The following is a 14,512-nucleotide window of genomic DNA, read 5'->3' as shown; positions in this document are numbered from 1 at the left end:
CCCTTTACCCTGCGGCTACAGTATAAGGGCTAGATATGAGGAGGAGGCAACAACAGGGTGCAGTAGCAGGGAAGCAGGAGAGACTGTTAGCCAAAAGATCCATCAGCAAGCATTCCTGGCAGCAATTCCAGATGTATAATAACTATCGTATCTGTATGATAATTTTGCACTCTGTATGATGTACGATCAATAATGCCAAAAGTCCCATAATCTATCATAATTTGATCGTTTTATGACACTTAATATTAGTAGTTGAAATCAGTCTACGCTATCTCATTTTATTCATTTCTCAACACGATGGAGATAGTAAAATATGGATCCTACATCTGTGTAAACGCATATGTTCTCGTGTGACATCTTTCCAGCCAATCATGCTTGTTGTGATGATGAACATGACTCATGAGCACAGCTGTCATCCTCCCACAAGAATTTGCACAAGAGATGGCAGCAGTAAGCTATCTCTTGTACAAATGTGTAGGCAGTGTCAAAAAGTTGTTTGTCTTAATAAATGTGTTTTCTTATATTACACATTGACATATGTTTGTTCTCTTCATTATGATTCGTTTTCCTCAAAATATAATAATTTTAAGCCTCTAGTTCGATACTTTAACATTTCCCATCTGGCAACACTGTTTCACTGCAACAAATAGTCCTCCCCTTCCCTTCACCAAAATCTGTCTTTCCAACTATCGACTCAGTATCCCTCTCATTGCAAACTCCCAGTAAAAGATGGAGCAGATGTACATGCACGTGGGGCACATAAGTGGAGGGTGTGCATGGGCATTGGCATTTAAATACCAACATGGGAAGGGACAAAATGCTTTTGAGTGATCAAGGTGAGCACAAATAAGAAGACACTATGTCAATGCTGGGGCTCTTAACCTGGCTTCACACTGCAGGAGAATTGGGAGTGCAGGATCAGAAAACAGGGAGGGGTTGAGGGAAAGAAAGACAGATGGTGAGAAAAAAAAAGAATGAGCTATAATTTTTTTTTTTTTAAAAGACAGAGTAAGGGGAACCAGTAAAGGCATTGTGAGTGAAAAACAAGTTTTGTTTAAGAACAAAAGGCATCAAAAGGGTGCTACATGGATGAAAAAAAGTCTTTGTGCATTTATGAATATGTTTGTGTGCTTGAAATACAATCACCAGGCGTGTCTCTGCATTTGTCTACAATATACTCCGGAGGCGTATGAAAAGGCCAGAGTGGAAACACGCATTGAAAAAGTATGGCACATCAGGACACAACACAACACCCAAGGTCTCAACAGTTTCCTGAGTGCAGTGCAATGTTTGTATCCTTGCTTGTGAATATTTGTGTATTTGTGTATTTGTGTGTGTGTGTGTGTGTGTGTGTGTGCGCTTGTCTAAGCCAACCTGCCAGCCTGCCTGCCTGTCTGCTTTGCTACAGATTTGTGCACCTTCTGTAACACGGCCAGTGATTTATACATCAGTCATCATTTGGGATCAACCTGCTTTTTAATTACCAGTGCTTTACGTTTGTTTTAAATTTTCCCCATAAGCTCATAAATCACTTTCCCCACAGCATAACTCAAATCCATCTGCATGGTAAATAAACATCAGTTTTTAATTGCATATTAAAGTAGTGCTGTCACAAATCTAAATTCAACCTCCCTACCAATCCGTGCCATAACGGTTTCAGCTTTAGAGGCTGAAAAAACTATACATTAAAAAAATGCAATAATTCAATTTACAGTATGATGATGTTGATTTGATTGTAATGACTCCACTAATCTGATTCAGGATTCAAGGTTTTTGATCTTCTGTCTAATAGCTATCGATATTTTTAAAACAGGACATGTTTGGCTGATGTGTAAATTCCCTGACAAATAACTAAAGCCATTACATAGTTGTGAATACAATCTCTTTTAACAATGAATTGCAATTATAGAGAATATTTTTATTGAAATTGATTTTTTTTAAATTTAAAAATAAAAATGAGCATAATTAGGTGCAATCTTGTATTTGCACTCTAAAAAATACAATTTTTTTAAAAGGAGTAATATTGGGTTGATATTTTTTTTTCAATGTCAAAATAGTTTTTTGAAAACTAAGTGAGTTTAAAAAAAGGGAGTTTTAAAAAACTTTTTTGAAACAACTTTCAACTTTATTACATAAAAAAATGTCCAAACTGTCAAATTATATATGTTTGCATCTTCGAAACACTATCTAACCAACACATTACCCAAATATGAGCTACATCTCCTCTGTTATCTCAGTTGATCCAATCCTGACATTGATTGTGAAATAAATTTTGTCCTCTGGTCATTTTTGCTGGAGCACACATCTGCTTCTCTCATATTAAAACCACTTAACGCACGCTGTTCCGTCTACGGGACCGGACGGATGTTAGGAGGTAGCCACAAGTTCTTCTGAATGTTTTAAACACCAACCCTTAAACATACATACTCATGCCGTACATCGTTGGAAAGCTTAGATTGTCCTGATTCATTCAAGACCACTCACGACTTATATGGTTGCTCACAGCCGTAATAGTATTAGCGATTAGCTCGGCTAGCCCCTGAGCTAAGTAAGAAAAGCTATAATGCCTACATACCTTCAAAGTCTTCCCTTTATCCACAACGATCATCTTATGACTCAGCACTTTCTGTACAGCTCGCCAAGTATCCATTCTTGTGAAATATGAAATCCGTTTCCATAAAACCGAAATACTTTCCTCAATATGTCAACATGTATTTAGTCCAACACGTAACGTAATAACACAAATAACAAACCATATGCGGTCCATTTACGTCATTTCCTGACCTGCACGTCCATCTCAGAGTACACGTGACTAGATGTTTACGACCGTGAGCCTCTTCTGCTTCTGACGACACCACACACAAGCCAATCGGTGTTTAGGATTAGGCAGTACATTTCTCCAAAGCCAATGAGGACATGTGACCGACGACAATGACGACATGGCTTTGATTGACAGCTGTTCTAGCCTATGGAAATATTCGGTGAAATGCCAATAGTCAGAGGTTAATGAGCCTGCATCTCTTGGGAAGCATCTATTTCCTGCTGAAGAGCATGTTCATCAAAAAATGTAGTGACTTGCCATGACCTCTGGTTCATGCAACTCAAGCTTACACTGAAGTTTACACTATACAAGACTCACTGATAAACCGATTCCCCTTTTATTATTTTTTAATACTGGAATGGAAAAAACATTTTATTCACCAAATGTAAATGTAATCTAAATTTACATTTTACATGATTTTTTAATGTTATGTATTGTGTCATTTTGGATCAGACATACAGCACACTGGTTGCTTGGTGACTAAAGCAGCGAACAGAGCTGTTCTGATTAGGTGGAGTACAGATGGCAGCCATCTTGGCCCGTGGGAAGAAAAATATAATCAAGAATGAGCACATTCCCCACAGCTTTCTTTTATTAGTTTTTCTTGCAATAAAGTATGTTACTGTATATGCAGTCAAGAGGTGACAGCTTCATGTCGTGTGTACTGTGTGGCTCTCTGGACTGTAGGATCTATATTGCAGACACAAAGACCACTTGCTATCCATCGCTACAGAATCCACAGAAGCTAAAAATGACATTGGTACTCACTGCAGAACCCCACTGGCCTCTGCAAGCTGCTTCACAGCTCAATTCACCAGTATGGCCCAGCAGGTGGCAGTTGCCACGGTTTCTCCGCATCTGCGCTCAAATGCCCAAGGCCTGTGTCAAAATCATTCAATATCACGGAATGTACGGATGTTCCATTCCCCTACTGCAATGGGCAGGAAGCAGAGACATGGTTCTTCTGCAGTCCATGATAACATTATTCACCCGGCAGATGGACACGGAGATAGGAACACGTTTGTGGACATGAGTCAAAGCACCAATTCAATCTGCTGAAGTCCTTTATAGGAGGTAAGGGGAGGAAGGTGTCTGTGTTAACAGCCATAAGGTGAATCAGCAGTCATGCACTTAAATGCCCCTTCAGCTGCTCAGGAGAAAATGAATCCTGAGAGAGAATCAGCCAGAGCTTTCCTCAAGGTCGTTGGTGCTCGGCCACTTTTTAAGTGGCCTTGCCAACTGTAACAATCTCTGCAGAAACAATCGCAGCACCAATCCAATTTGGCCCGGCTTCTTTTCTTTTCTCTTTACTTCAGTGCAGACGGCTGCATAGCCTCACTTTTGTTTTGCCCGGCTGAAAGCAGCGCATGAATTGATGACCTTATGAATCTCAAAAGAGCCCGGCAAATCATTGCGGTAAATCTCACCCCAGCACATTAAGCATGACCGCAGGCTTTTTCCTTTCATTTTTTTTTTCATTTCTTCCTTTCTTCTGTCTTTGTCCATCTTTCTCTCACTCTTTCCTTCCTACAAGTGCTTGGGGGTCTTTGAGAGTGGCCAACTTTTTGAGGATTGTTTTCATGTGCTGCTAATTAATTGCCTCTAATTAATGGTTGTTTATGGTTTGCTAATGAAGTGGCCGAAAGCTTACCACTCCTGATGTTGAGGCTCTTGTCTTATGCCCGAGAAAGCAATAAAGAGAATAGACGAATAGACACAAACGTCAAACAGAGGGTATGCTTATGTCAGAAAAGTACAGTGAAAGCTGCAGTATGTTTTTTTTGTAGTTTTTTTCAGTAGCTGTGTCAACAATCACTTGGCATCTGTCCAACATGGAGCCGGGCAATCTCAGTTTGATCTACTGGCAGCTGCTGTTATCACTTGTCTTCAACGAGTGATAGTGTTTGTTAGTGCAACCAGTAAAACAAAACATGAGATTTTCTATAACATTTGCAGATATCAACTGCAGTAATCTTAAATTTACATCCTCAATTTACGAACAACTTAAAATGTTCTTCTTCACATTGCAATAATTAAAATGATAAAAGTTTGATCATACTTAAATAAAGAACTCAGAAAAAAGGACCCTGAAATGACTTCAACTGATACTAACACTTTATCTATGCCAGACATGGTCATAGCTCAAATGAATTTGCCATTCATGGGAGAGACATTTTGAGAGTTTTCTAAGATAAAAAATTCATCTGAGACCTCTTTGCATTGTTGTGTCCGCCTACTGAAAATCTCCGTCTGATTTCCCAGTAGATAGTGTACTGCTTTGACTGGCAATTTGCAGCATCTTATCAAAGCGAACCTATTAATGGTAATAATACGAAGATGGATTCTAAATGGCAGACAGATGAATAGCCTGGTGTGTCTGTGTGTGTGTGTGTGTGGGTGTTTAATTCTCTAAGCTGAAGTACCATGTAGTTCTCTGAAAGTGGGAGGGCTGACCATGAGCAGCTGGATAACAATTTCAATACTTGTTTGTTTGTGTCTATGCGTGTGTGGGTGTGAGAGCGTGTGTGCGTACAGTGACCTCATCGATCATGACACCTTGTCTATGTAGTGTGGTCACCTACACAGTGCTTGCCCTCTCTCTGTCTTTATCTCTGTGTATCACCCATCCATCTCTCTGTCTTCCTCCTCCTCAGCCTCCTCCTGCTCCTCCTCACCCTTCTTCCTTCTCTCACAACAGCACCCTGTACTTTTCTGTTTTATTCCCCCACCCTCTTAATCTCACATTTCCTTCCTTCCTCATTTTTTTTGTCTTCTAAAGTCATCATTTGACACACGGGGAGTTGCTGTCGCTCCCTTGTCTTTTTTTTTTTTTTTACACCCTTCCATTTTAGAGCTGAAATCCTGCAATCATTCACTCGTTTGTTGGACTCTGTGCCTGACTTTCTCCTCTGCTCTGCTCCTCCCTGCTTCATTGGTCTGTGACGCATGCCCCTGGTGCTTTCCCTCCCCTCCGTGCTCCCTTCCTTCGCTCTTTTATACACTGTTCAGCCAGCCATCTCTCCCTCTCTCCCCCTCTCTCTTTCACTCTCCCTCTCTGACCCCATCAGTCCTTCAATGCCCCGGCTAAGCCTGGTAACTCTTCATCAGCTAGCCCCCACTGGATACACAGACCTCCCAAGGGTAAGGGGAAATGGGGTCTTGTTGGCAACCTCTATGCCCATCATTGACTGTTTCACCTAGGTGTAAGTCCATTTCTGATCCTCCTTACCCCCGGACGAGAACCTCATTACCAGCCATCCTCACCCCTCCTCTTGTGTCTACATCAAGTCTTCCAGATGGAATGTGTCATAGCCTCTATGTTGGCAGAATACACAGTTTCCAGCTCTTCAATTTTAGGCACTTGCCCTTTTCAGCTCAATCAGCCTCTCTCGTCCAATCACAGCTAGTGAGGGCTCCGTCGCAATGCCTGAGTAGGGATAATCACCTTGGTTACCGGCGTAACCGGAGGCCGCTGTCTGGCCATGTTAGCGCTGTGCCCTGCAGGAGCTGCAGAGACAGGTGTCACAGCAGCAAGGGAGGGTGTTAAACAAGCCCAGGGCCGCGGAGGAGGTATAAATGTTTACTCTTAGTCATGGAAACTGTGTCACCAATAGTGAGGAATGCTCAACCCATGGTTTTAGTGTAGTGTAATGTTTTTTCAGACTCGGGATTCCATCTCTCTTCCCTGACCGCAATTCAACTTTGACTTTCTTTAAATAAGTATACTTTTTACTCTAGAGAGAACACATAGCAACTGCATATGCAATCTCAAAACCCATTAGCTATCTGTCTGATGACGTTTTAGCCTCTGGGGGCAACGGCCAATATTTTTGGGGTTCTGGTGTAGCAAGCATTTACTCAGATAACAGATAAAAAGATATCCAGACTAAGACTTTCTCTTCCATGCATTGTTGTTTTACAGCCCAGTAAGGAGCTTGAGACAGTCCAGACTACATTTTGGTATATATGCATACGAATGCAGGTAAAAACAATTCTAAAAGCTAATAAAAAGCTAATTCATTGTCAGATAATACCCCATGGGTTCAGAGATTGCATGTCAGCCAATGCGTTTACATCTTTTGCTCTCCACGCGGACTGTTTACCTGCATGCAACCAAAGCCCCCTCAAACGTGATTGGTCAATACTATTTGTACTACAAATGGAAACCAGAATGCTTCCGGTACCAAAATCTTATCCCATTGCCTACAGATTCTGCATTCATATGCAGACAACTTTATATAAAATTTACTGCCTACGTGCAGTAATGCCAAAAAGCAGTGGAGAGGGAATTGTTGTTTACTGATTTCACACTCCCATGGCAAAGACAAATAAACAAGGAAAGAGGTCAGTGGCTGGTGAAAAGCTGCTGGCTCAGGGGACATCATCAGGTCACAGTGTGGAAAGCTGCACCCGGGGAGGGCTTTTCGCTTTTGTAGGGAGCCAATCAGATCGGATGGAGTTAAGAGTGCTGGATTGATTGGCAGGCTTTGTATGCCAGCAAATGAAGGAGACGTCCTTGGCATCCTACTCAACATTAAAAAACTTCAGCTGGAAAGTTGGTGAAATGCCAGTTGTTCTCAGAAAGCGACACGTAAGGACGACATAGATCACCATTATGATAATCACAAGCGGCACTGTCTGGGGAATAGTAATGGGAAGGAGATGAGGTGGTAGCCATAAAGAGTGTTTCTACATTAGTGCTGGCCTGATTAGATTGACAGAAAGTTTCACTAATGGGCAATTAAACAAATGGTCAAATGAGATATAAGGCTTCAATTACCAATTGGTGTCTCTGTGTGCACCTTTCAATCATTGTGCGTCATGTCATGTATTTTGTTTACACATGAACTTTTTCGTGAGGTCAAAACAGAGTGAAATGAGGCCCAATACAGAGTGACAGTGTAAAAAGGATGTGAAAAGGGTCATGTGTTGGCTATGTCATATGATGTACCCTTGAAATGGGAACAAAATGACTCATAATGTCTCATTTCCCTTTATTTTGGTTCAAATCAATGTAAAAATAAAATCCTCTCTGGATCCAGTCTATAATGCTGGAGGAGGGGAGGGAGTGAATTATTCAGAATCATTGTGTGAAACAACAGTGGTTCAAAACAATGAGTTATGGGTTGCGTTGAAGACTGGGGGGCAGATTACAAGATAATTACTGTAAAATACATCACCTGCACTAAACGGTGAGCTCAGGAACTTCTTCTGCTTCTGAGTAATGGACCCATAAATGCCCAAGGGAGAATAAAATCAGTCCACACTAAGCTCTGCAACTCTTTCAGTCGTGACTTGCCCAAGAAGCGACACAGTCCAATTTGTTTATGGAGCTTATGCAGAGGCAGTTGCTCGGCTGAGATAGTGGGCCACCCTGTCAGGACCCTTTAAGACTGCATCAGTTGATCAAACAGGCTGTGCGCAACAGCAGCAGTGTATTTCTAAAAGAGGCTCATTTCAGCTTCTCTTGTGTTGACGGGCATGCCAGTGCTGTCTGCCAAGTTCAGGTTGTCCCATTATTTAAACCTACAAAAGACAGGGAATCACAGAAAAAAAAGAATGTAACACTGAAAAATCTCATTGTGCGCTGGGCTCAAATTTACACCATGAACCAGCAGATGGCAGGGCAGAGAGCGTGGAAGGGAGGTCTCGCTCTTTTTAATTAAATTGTCGACAAGTTTATTTTATTTTGGGGGTGAATTATCCTCAGAGGTTTGGATCAAAGGATAAACCTTGGCTTAGGTGAAGACTTTTTCTGCGTATTAGAGAACAAAGAAAGACACTGAAATAGCAAGCTTAGCGTAATGTGGAAGAAAGTATAAACGCAATGTTAACTCTGGCATGATGCAAACTGCAACTGACAAGCATCAAAAACTGCAATTTTGTTCAGACAAACTCTTGTGTAAGCAATCCCTTTCCTATGTTCAGAAGAAACTTTAATTTACTACGTAGGCAATCTAAAGGTATGGTTCACTGTGTGTGTGTACCCGTGTGTTGCTGCATGTATGTGTTTGCCTGTGTGGATCCATATTTTTAGTTTTTTCTGTACCGCATTTCCCTTGATATTTGTGTTTACACGCCAGGCCTGCCTTCTGTGACTCACAGCGACATTGATTTATGCATGGCCTCTGTGTGTGTGTGTGTGTGTGTGTGTGTGTGTGTGTGTGAGTGTGAGTGTGAGTGAGTGTATGGTCGCACACACACATATACCAGCTATAATTGGTATTCAAATCTCCTCCCACAAGTACGTCCAACTGCTGCCGTTTTTCAACCGCCAGAGCCCAAGCCAAGGTCCAAACAGCATGATGGGGAAACAAGCCTAAACGGATGGCTCTCATTGCACACATTCAAATAAACAAATGGAGGTGATTTAATGCACACTGCGATAAGGCAGGTGGTAATGGAGGCCTAGGAGAAGAATGGGAATGAGGTAGAAGAACAGAAGTGATGGAGGGCTCTAGCTATTGGATGGTGGCTATTAGGAGTGGGCAAACAGCAAAGGTGGAGTTAATGCCATTTGTAACTGTACGTGGGGTGCAAGTTTGGGCCACAGCTGCTGTGGATCAGCCACCTCCATAGATCTGTGTGCTCAGCACACAAACACACGGCGCTGACTTTGTGCATGTGTCCCTCAGGCCTGCCCGTCAGACATACTGTGAAGTCTTTCTTCCTTTCTTCTTCCATTCTTCCTCTCTCCTTTGCTTGTCTCTGCTCCTTTTACTCTTTCCATCTTTCCATCCCGCTATCATTCCTTCATTCTACAAAGGAGGGTCAAGTCTCCCAGCTTCACCATCTTAACAACATCCTCTCAATCTATCTGTCCAGTTATCCGTCAATCCACCCAATCAATCTGTCCATCTCTATCCTTCCTTAATGGTTACTCTCACCCCCCATCCCCTCCCCCCCGTTTCACTCATTTTCCTTTCCTCTAGATTACTTTTGCCAAGGACCAAGACATGCACATTTCTTTTTATCAGAAACAGTTTCTCAATGCATGCACTGTTTGTATTGATATGTGTGGATTGCTCAGAAACAGACCATCTTTACACTTCCTCCTCTCCCTCCTTCCTCCTTCTACCCCCTGCCTAACACCCCTCCATCCCCTTCCCCCCTGTCTCTCCCGGCCCCTGTCAGCAGCTAGATTAATGACAGTGATCAGTGAGCAGCCCCCAGCAGAGGTTGCCTGCAGCTCAGGCAAAACCCAGCACTGTAAGCGGCACACACACACACATACACAGACATGAAACACATTTCCATGCAACACACAAGCATATTCATAAATGACTGCCCAAAGACACGCACAGACACACACACACACACACACACACACACACATAACCCTATTACAGAGTACACCAGTTAGACTAACATACAAATGCCTCCATGCTCGTGCATATAAATCAAGCCTCCACTGTTCTTGGAGCAAACACACAAATAGACACACACACTAACATACATAAGGGAAAAAATCAATGCGCAGGCCATGCTGAGGTTGGTATCAGTGCAGCTGGAAGAATGGATATGGAGCAATGTATTGCTCTCCCTCTATAGCAGAAACATAGCACAGAACAGAACAGGTCTGACTGTGACAATACCCGACCTTGCACTTAACCCATTCACTGCCTCAGGACAACATAAACAAAGCCCCATAGAGCACAACAACCACAGGACAGAAACCAATGAACCAACATCTGCGCATACCCTCACACTTCATTCTTACTATTTCTGCTCAATTACAATCACTGGACTTTAAAAAGGTTTATGAGTCTGTATTTCAATCTACTTTCAAGCATATGGTACAAAATACCACTGAAGGCTGAAGTTGCATAGAGTCATGATTGAGCCTAATCCAAGTCCCTGTTTTTGAAGTAGATGCACTTGTTATAGTGACCATGAAATAATGATATAAGAGAACAGTGCAGGACTGTCCGAGACTGAAATGCTCCAGGGGGGAAATAAAAGCAACAAAGGGCTTTTACAGGGCTTTGTAATAGATTGTTGGATGTTATTATATCTGATAAGGTGAGGTCTCAAAGGTCCTTTCAGTGCTCCTCACTACTGCAAAATATCATAGCAGTATAACACCACCGCCGAGTCTGGTGTGTGACACACATCTGGTCCACTGCGGGCATTTGTTATGAGCTCTCATGAGGCTGTCAGCATATTAAATCGGAGCCCACTACATGCAAAGCTGTATGCATAGGCGCACACTCTGCATATATCACAACCTCTCGTCCCGTCACGCACACAGCAGCTATAATACAGTAGCCTACATCCTAATCACAGTCTGCCCGGATAAAATAATATAAATTCTGTGACGCATGAGGGTAAACAGTGCATGAGATACTTTTAATATTACTCGGTGGGCAGAAAGTGACAGCGACTCTGCGTTTTCACTTTTGTTTTAATTTCTGGAGGTTTTTTGGGGTATTTCCAGCATCCCAATTTTGCGTGGTGGTCAACACAATGACTCATACTCAAGTATCAATGGGGATTAGCACACACTTCCGCAAAGGGCTTTGATTTAAATTACACATTGATAACTACTAACACTGGTCCGCAGTATGATTGTAAACTGAAATACCAGCACGTGTTTTGTCAGGACGTGCGCTCCCCTTTCCTCCCTTTTCTCATGAGTCAAAATAGACCGAGTGTATTTCAAAGCGTCATTCATCTTCATCTTTGAGCACTTGGCCAAACTTGAAAAGCCCCAACACATCGAGACAGCTTAGCACTCTTCTCATTCACATCACACTCATTCACTCTCTCGTTCGAGCCTTACCAGTGCGCACCAAGCAGGCGACGGTTATGATGGTGAGAGGGACGCAGTAGTTCCACACGGACGCGAAAGCCATCTCTGTCGCTGGTATTCCCCTCTGATCTCTTCCTCAGTATTCCTCTTCCTTGGAGAAATCAGAGTGACATGAACCCGCAGGTTCACTCTCCGACAGCGCCTTCAGCGTCTGTGTGCGTGTGTGTGTGTGTGTGCTTGTGTGTGTGCGCGCGCGTGTGCGTGTGTGTATGTGTGAGAGAGAGAGAGAGAAAGAGAGAGAGAGCGCGCGTGGCACTGTGCGTGAACGAGTGTGTGTTTTATCAAGCGCTCAGTAATAACAGCAGGTCTTTACATAGTAATGCTCCCTCGCATACACACCCACTTTCTCTCCCTCCGAATGCCTCAATGTGATGGCTTGGCCGGTTTTCTTGGTTACTTTACATTGTAAATATATTTAAAAGCTTGCCAATAGGGCGGGCCCGTGTGTCTCTCTGACCAATTGCGGAGAGCAGGAGCAGGTGGAGGGGTGTGCGGATGAGAAAGAGGGGTTGGGCTTCAAAAAGAAAGACTATACAGGAGGTGAGATGGGGAGGGAAGAAGGGATGCATTTTCGATTTAATTGAAATCAATTCGCTCTAAATGTGATTGATTGCCAGTATTAATTTTCCGACTCAAATAACCAATTTATTTCAAATTCAGTTCCATAGACTGAAGTGGACGTTTGGCACAATTATTAAGATGATGAAAATGAAACAGATGTTTATTGTTTAATGAGACAATAGTGTTGCAGTCATTTATTGTTTTCTGAAGTCAACTGGAAAAAAGTGATTAATGCATGACAATTATCAAGTGGAGGTCACTTACACAGCCTACTCACCTTCCCCACATTTTAGGACATGGTTGCAAGAATTACTTTGTAAAATTATTTTCCTTACAGTCTACATGATTGGTTATTTGGTTATCTAAAATGGAGCAAAGGTCAAAGCCGAATCAGAATATGTGCAACGTGATGTTGTCAGAATGGGGGAATATCTGTTGCAGCTGCTTTGTCTTATGCATAGGACTCATCAAGGAGAGAATAGAGCAGACCTGAGTGTGTTCGGTTAAATCACCGCTAACAATGACGGTAATGGCCCGGAACAAAAACTTGTGCTCTGGACGAGCTGGTGCTCCTGCTCATCTGTAGTCGGGGCCTATTAGAGCCCGCTGAAGGGGATCTTTAACTTTAGCCTCATGCTGTGGCCACCGTTTGCCCATAATTGTGTTTTCCAGTCAGAGAGTGCTGCCCCATTATGAAAATTGTTTCTCTTTTTTTCACCATCCTGATCTAGTGTTGTAAGGCTTGTAGCCTCCCATGCTTGAAGTCGTCCTTCTGAAACTGTATCTTTGGCGCCTCCCTCAGGTGACATAAGGTATAGCACGTCATGGGTCTCAAATCAGCTTTGGCCTCTCTCTCATCTGTCATAAATCCTCAAGACACTCTGGTCAGTTTGGTTCAAACAGTCAGAAAAGTTCAAACAGCCAGTAAAGCATCAAAGCAGTCGATTAGCATTAATATTAATATATCTACCCTTGCTTTGAACTCACCTTTTATCTGATCTCCGACTGCATGGATCTGTGTGAAATCTTAAAGTCTTCGCTTCAGGCTCTCTTGGTGATTTCCTCCACCACACAAGTTTTAACCTAGTTGTTTTGGCGAAGATGATATCTGCCCTGCTCATTCCACAATTCCTGTCCCATCCCATTTTTCCATGTCAGCCTCTCTGCGAGTGTTTGTTCCCCGGTTGGCAGGGAGTTGGTGGCAGCAGCTCCACCGCACCAGATGGGGCATTGTCAGGAAGTAATGAGGGGAAAACACCTGCTTCTCCAGTGAAATACACTCCTTCATTTTCAGCCATTTGACACAACATATGCAGGATGCACATACAAAACCAAGTGACCGTGACGAGAACAGCAGTGGGCACTGGCACACAGTTGCAAAGGCCTGGCATTTTGGTGCGTTAGTCAATGAGGTGTCATGTTTAGTATAATTCACTTTTACATATAGGTTAGTGTGAGGGCTGCCAGGACATTGACTCAGTTGACAAAATGTTGACACTCAGTGAGGACATGCCTGACTTAAATGTCACAGATCTGCTTCCTTGTCCTGTTAGGACCCTGCCTGCACTACAAACAATAAAAAGGGCTGTTCTGTATTCTTTGCACAGCTCCTGCATTGCCCTAAGCTGTTGTCCGGTGGTTTATCCCTGAGGCACTATCAAGGTCAAAATGTCAGAATACTACACTACACTTCTCAGACTCGGCCCATCCATTTGTTATTTTGGTTTGTTTTGAGTTGTGTTGTTTTTGTGTTGAGGTATTTAATACATGGAATGCCCATGTGACTTCCTTTTTTTGCCGCACTCTAGAGCCGGGCTGTGACACAAGGCAACAGAGGAGAAAATTAGAAAGATGAAGTTGTAGTCTGTGATAGTTATTTTTGGGAGGCAGTTTAATAGTCTAAATCTAGTTGAGATTACAGTAGAAGTAGCTGTGACTAACTTTGCCATCTCTTATAATAAATGAGCAAAGTTTCAAGGTTACCTAACTGCAATTATTCTGCGTAATGCCTGAGTGTTTATGTGTGCAACTGCAACTGCACGTGTGTATATGGCTGAATTGCCTAGGGTTGTATTTGCAGGAAGATGGGGAAAAACACAAGCATTCATGAGCACGATACTTTGGTTTTAATCAGCTTTTTTACCAACCTTCCCTTTCAGTCTGTAAAGCAATGACCTTTACAAAGAGATGGCATTGGATCGAGAAGATGTGCAACTGAGTGAGCATGCATGTCTGCTATTCACCATGTTGTCAGTACTCCCCAGACTCTTTTGTATCTCTAAAATGGAACAAAATCATTGGCATGCAGGAGGACAATA

General features: G+C 42.6%; 1 protein-coding gene across 1 annotated transcript in view; it reads right to left on the bottom strand.

Annotated features, from left to right (window-relative positions):
• The window catches only part of cadm4 (cell adhesion molecule 4), a 146,222-nt gene extending 134,409 nt beyond the window's left edge, over nt 1-11,813 (bottom strand). The window contains exon 1 of the mRNA XM_053327951.1: nt 11,604-11,813. Coding sequence (XP_053183926.1) covers nt 11,604-11,676 — 73 coding nt within the window. The 5' untranslated portion in view covers nt 11,677-11,813. The remainder of the gene's footprint in view (nt 1-11,603) is intronic.
• Between the last annotated feature and the right edge of the window lie 2,699 nt (nt 11,814-14,512).

This window comes from Scomber japonicus, chromosome 10 (assembly GCF_027409825.1).
Source record: "Scomber japonicus isolate fScoJap1 chromosome 10, fScoJap1.pri, whole genome shotgun sequence".
Lineage (NCBI taxonomy): Eukaryota > Metazoa > Chordata > Actinopteri > Scombriformes > Scombridae > Scomber > Scomber japonicus.
This window is presented reverse-complemented; position numbering and strand designations above follow the sequence as displayed.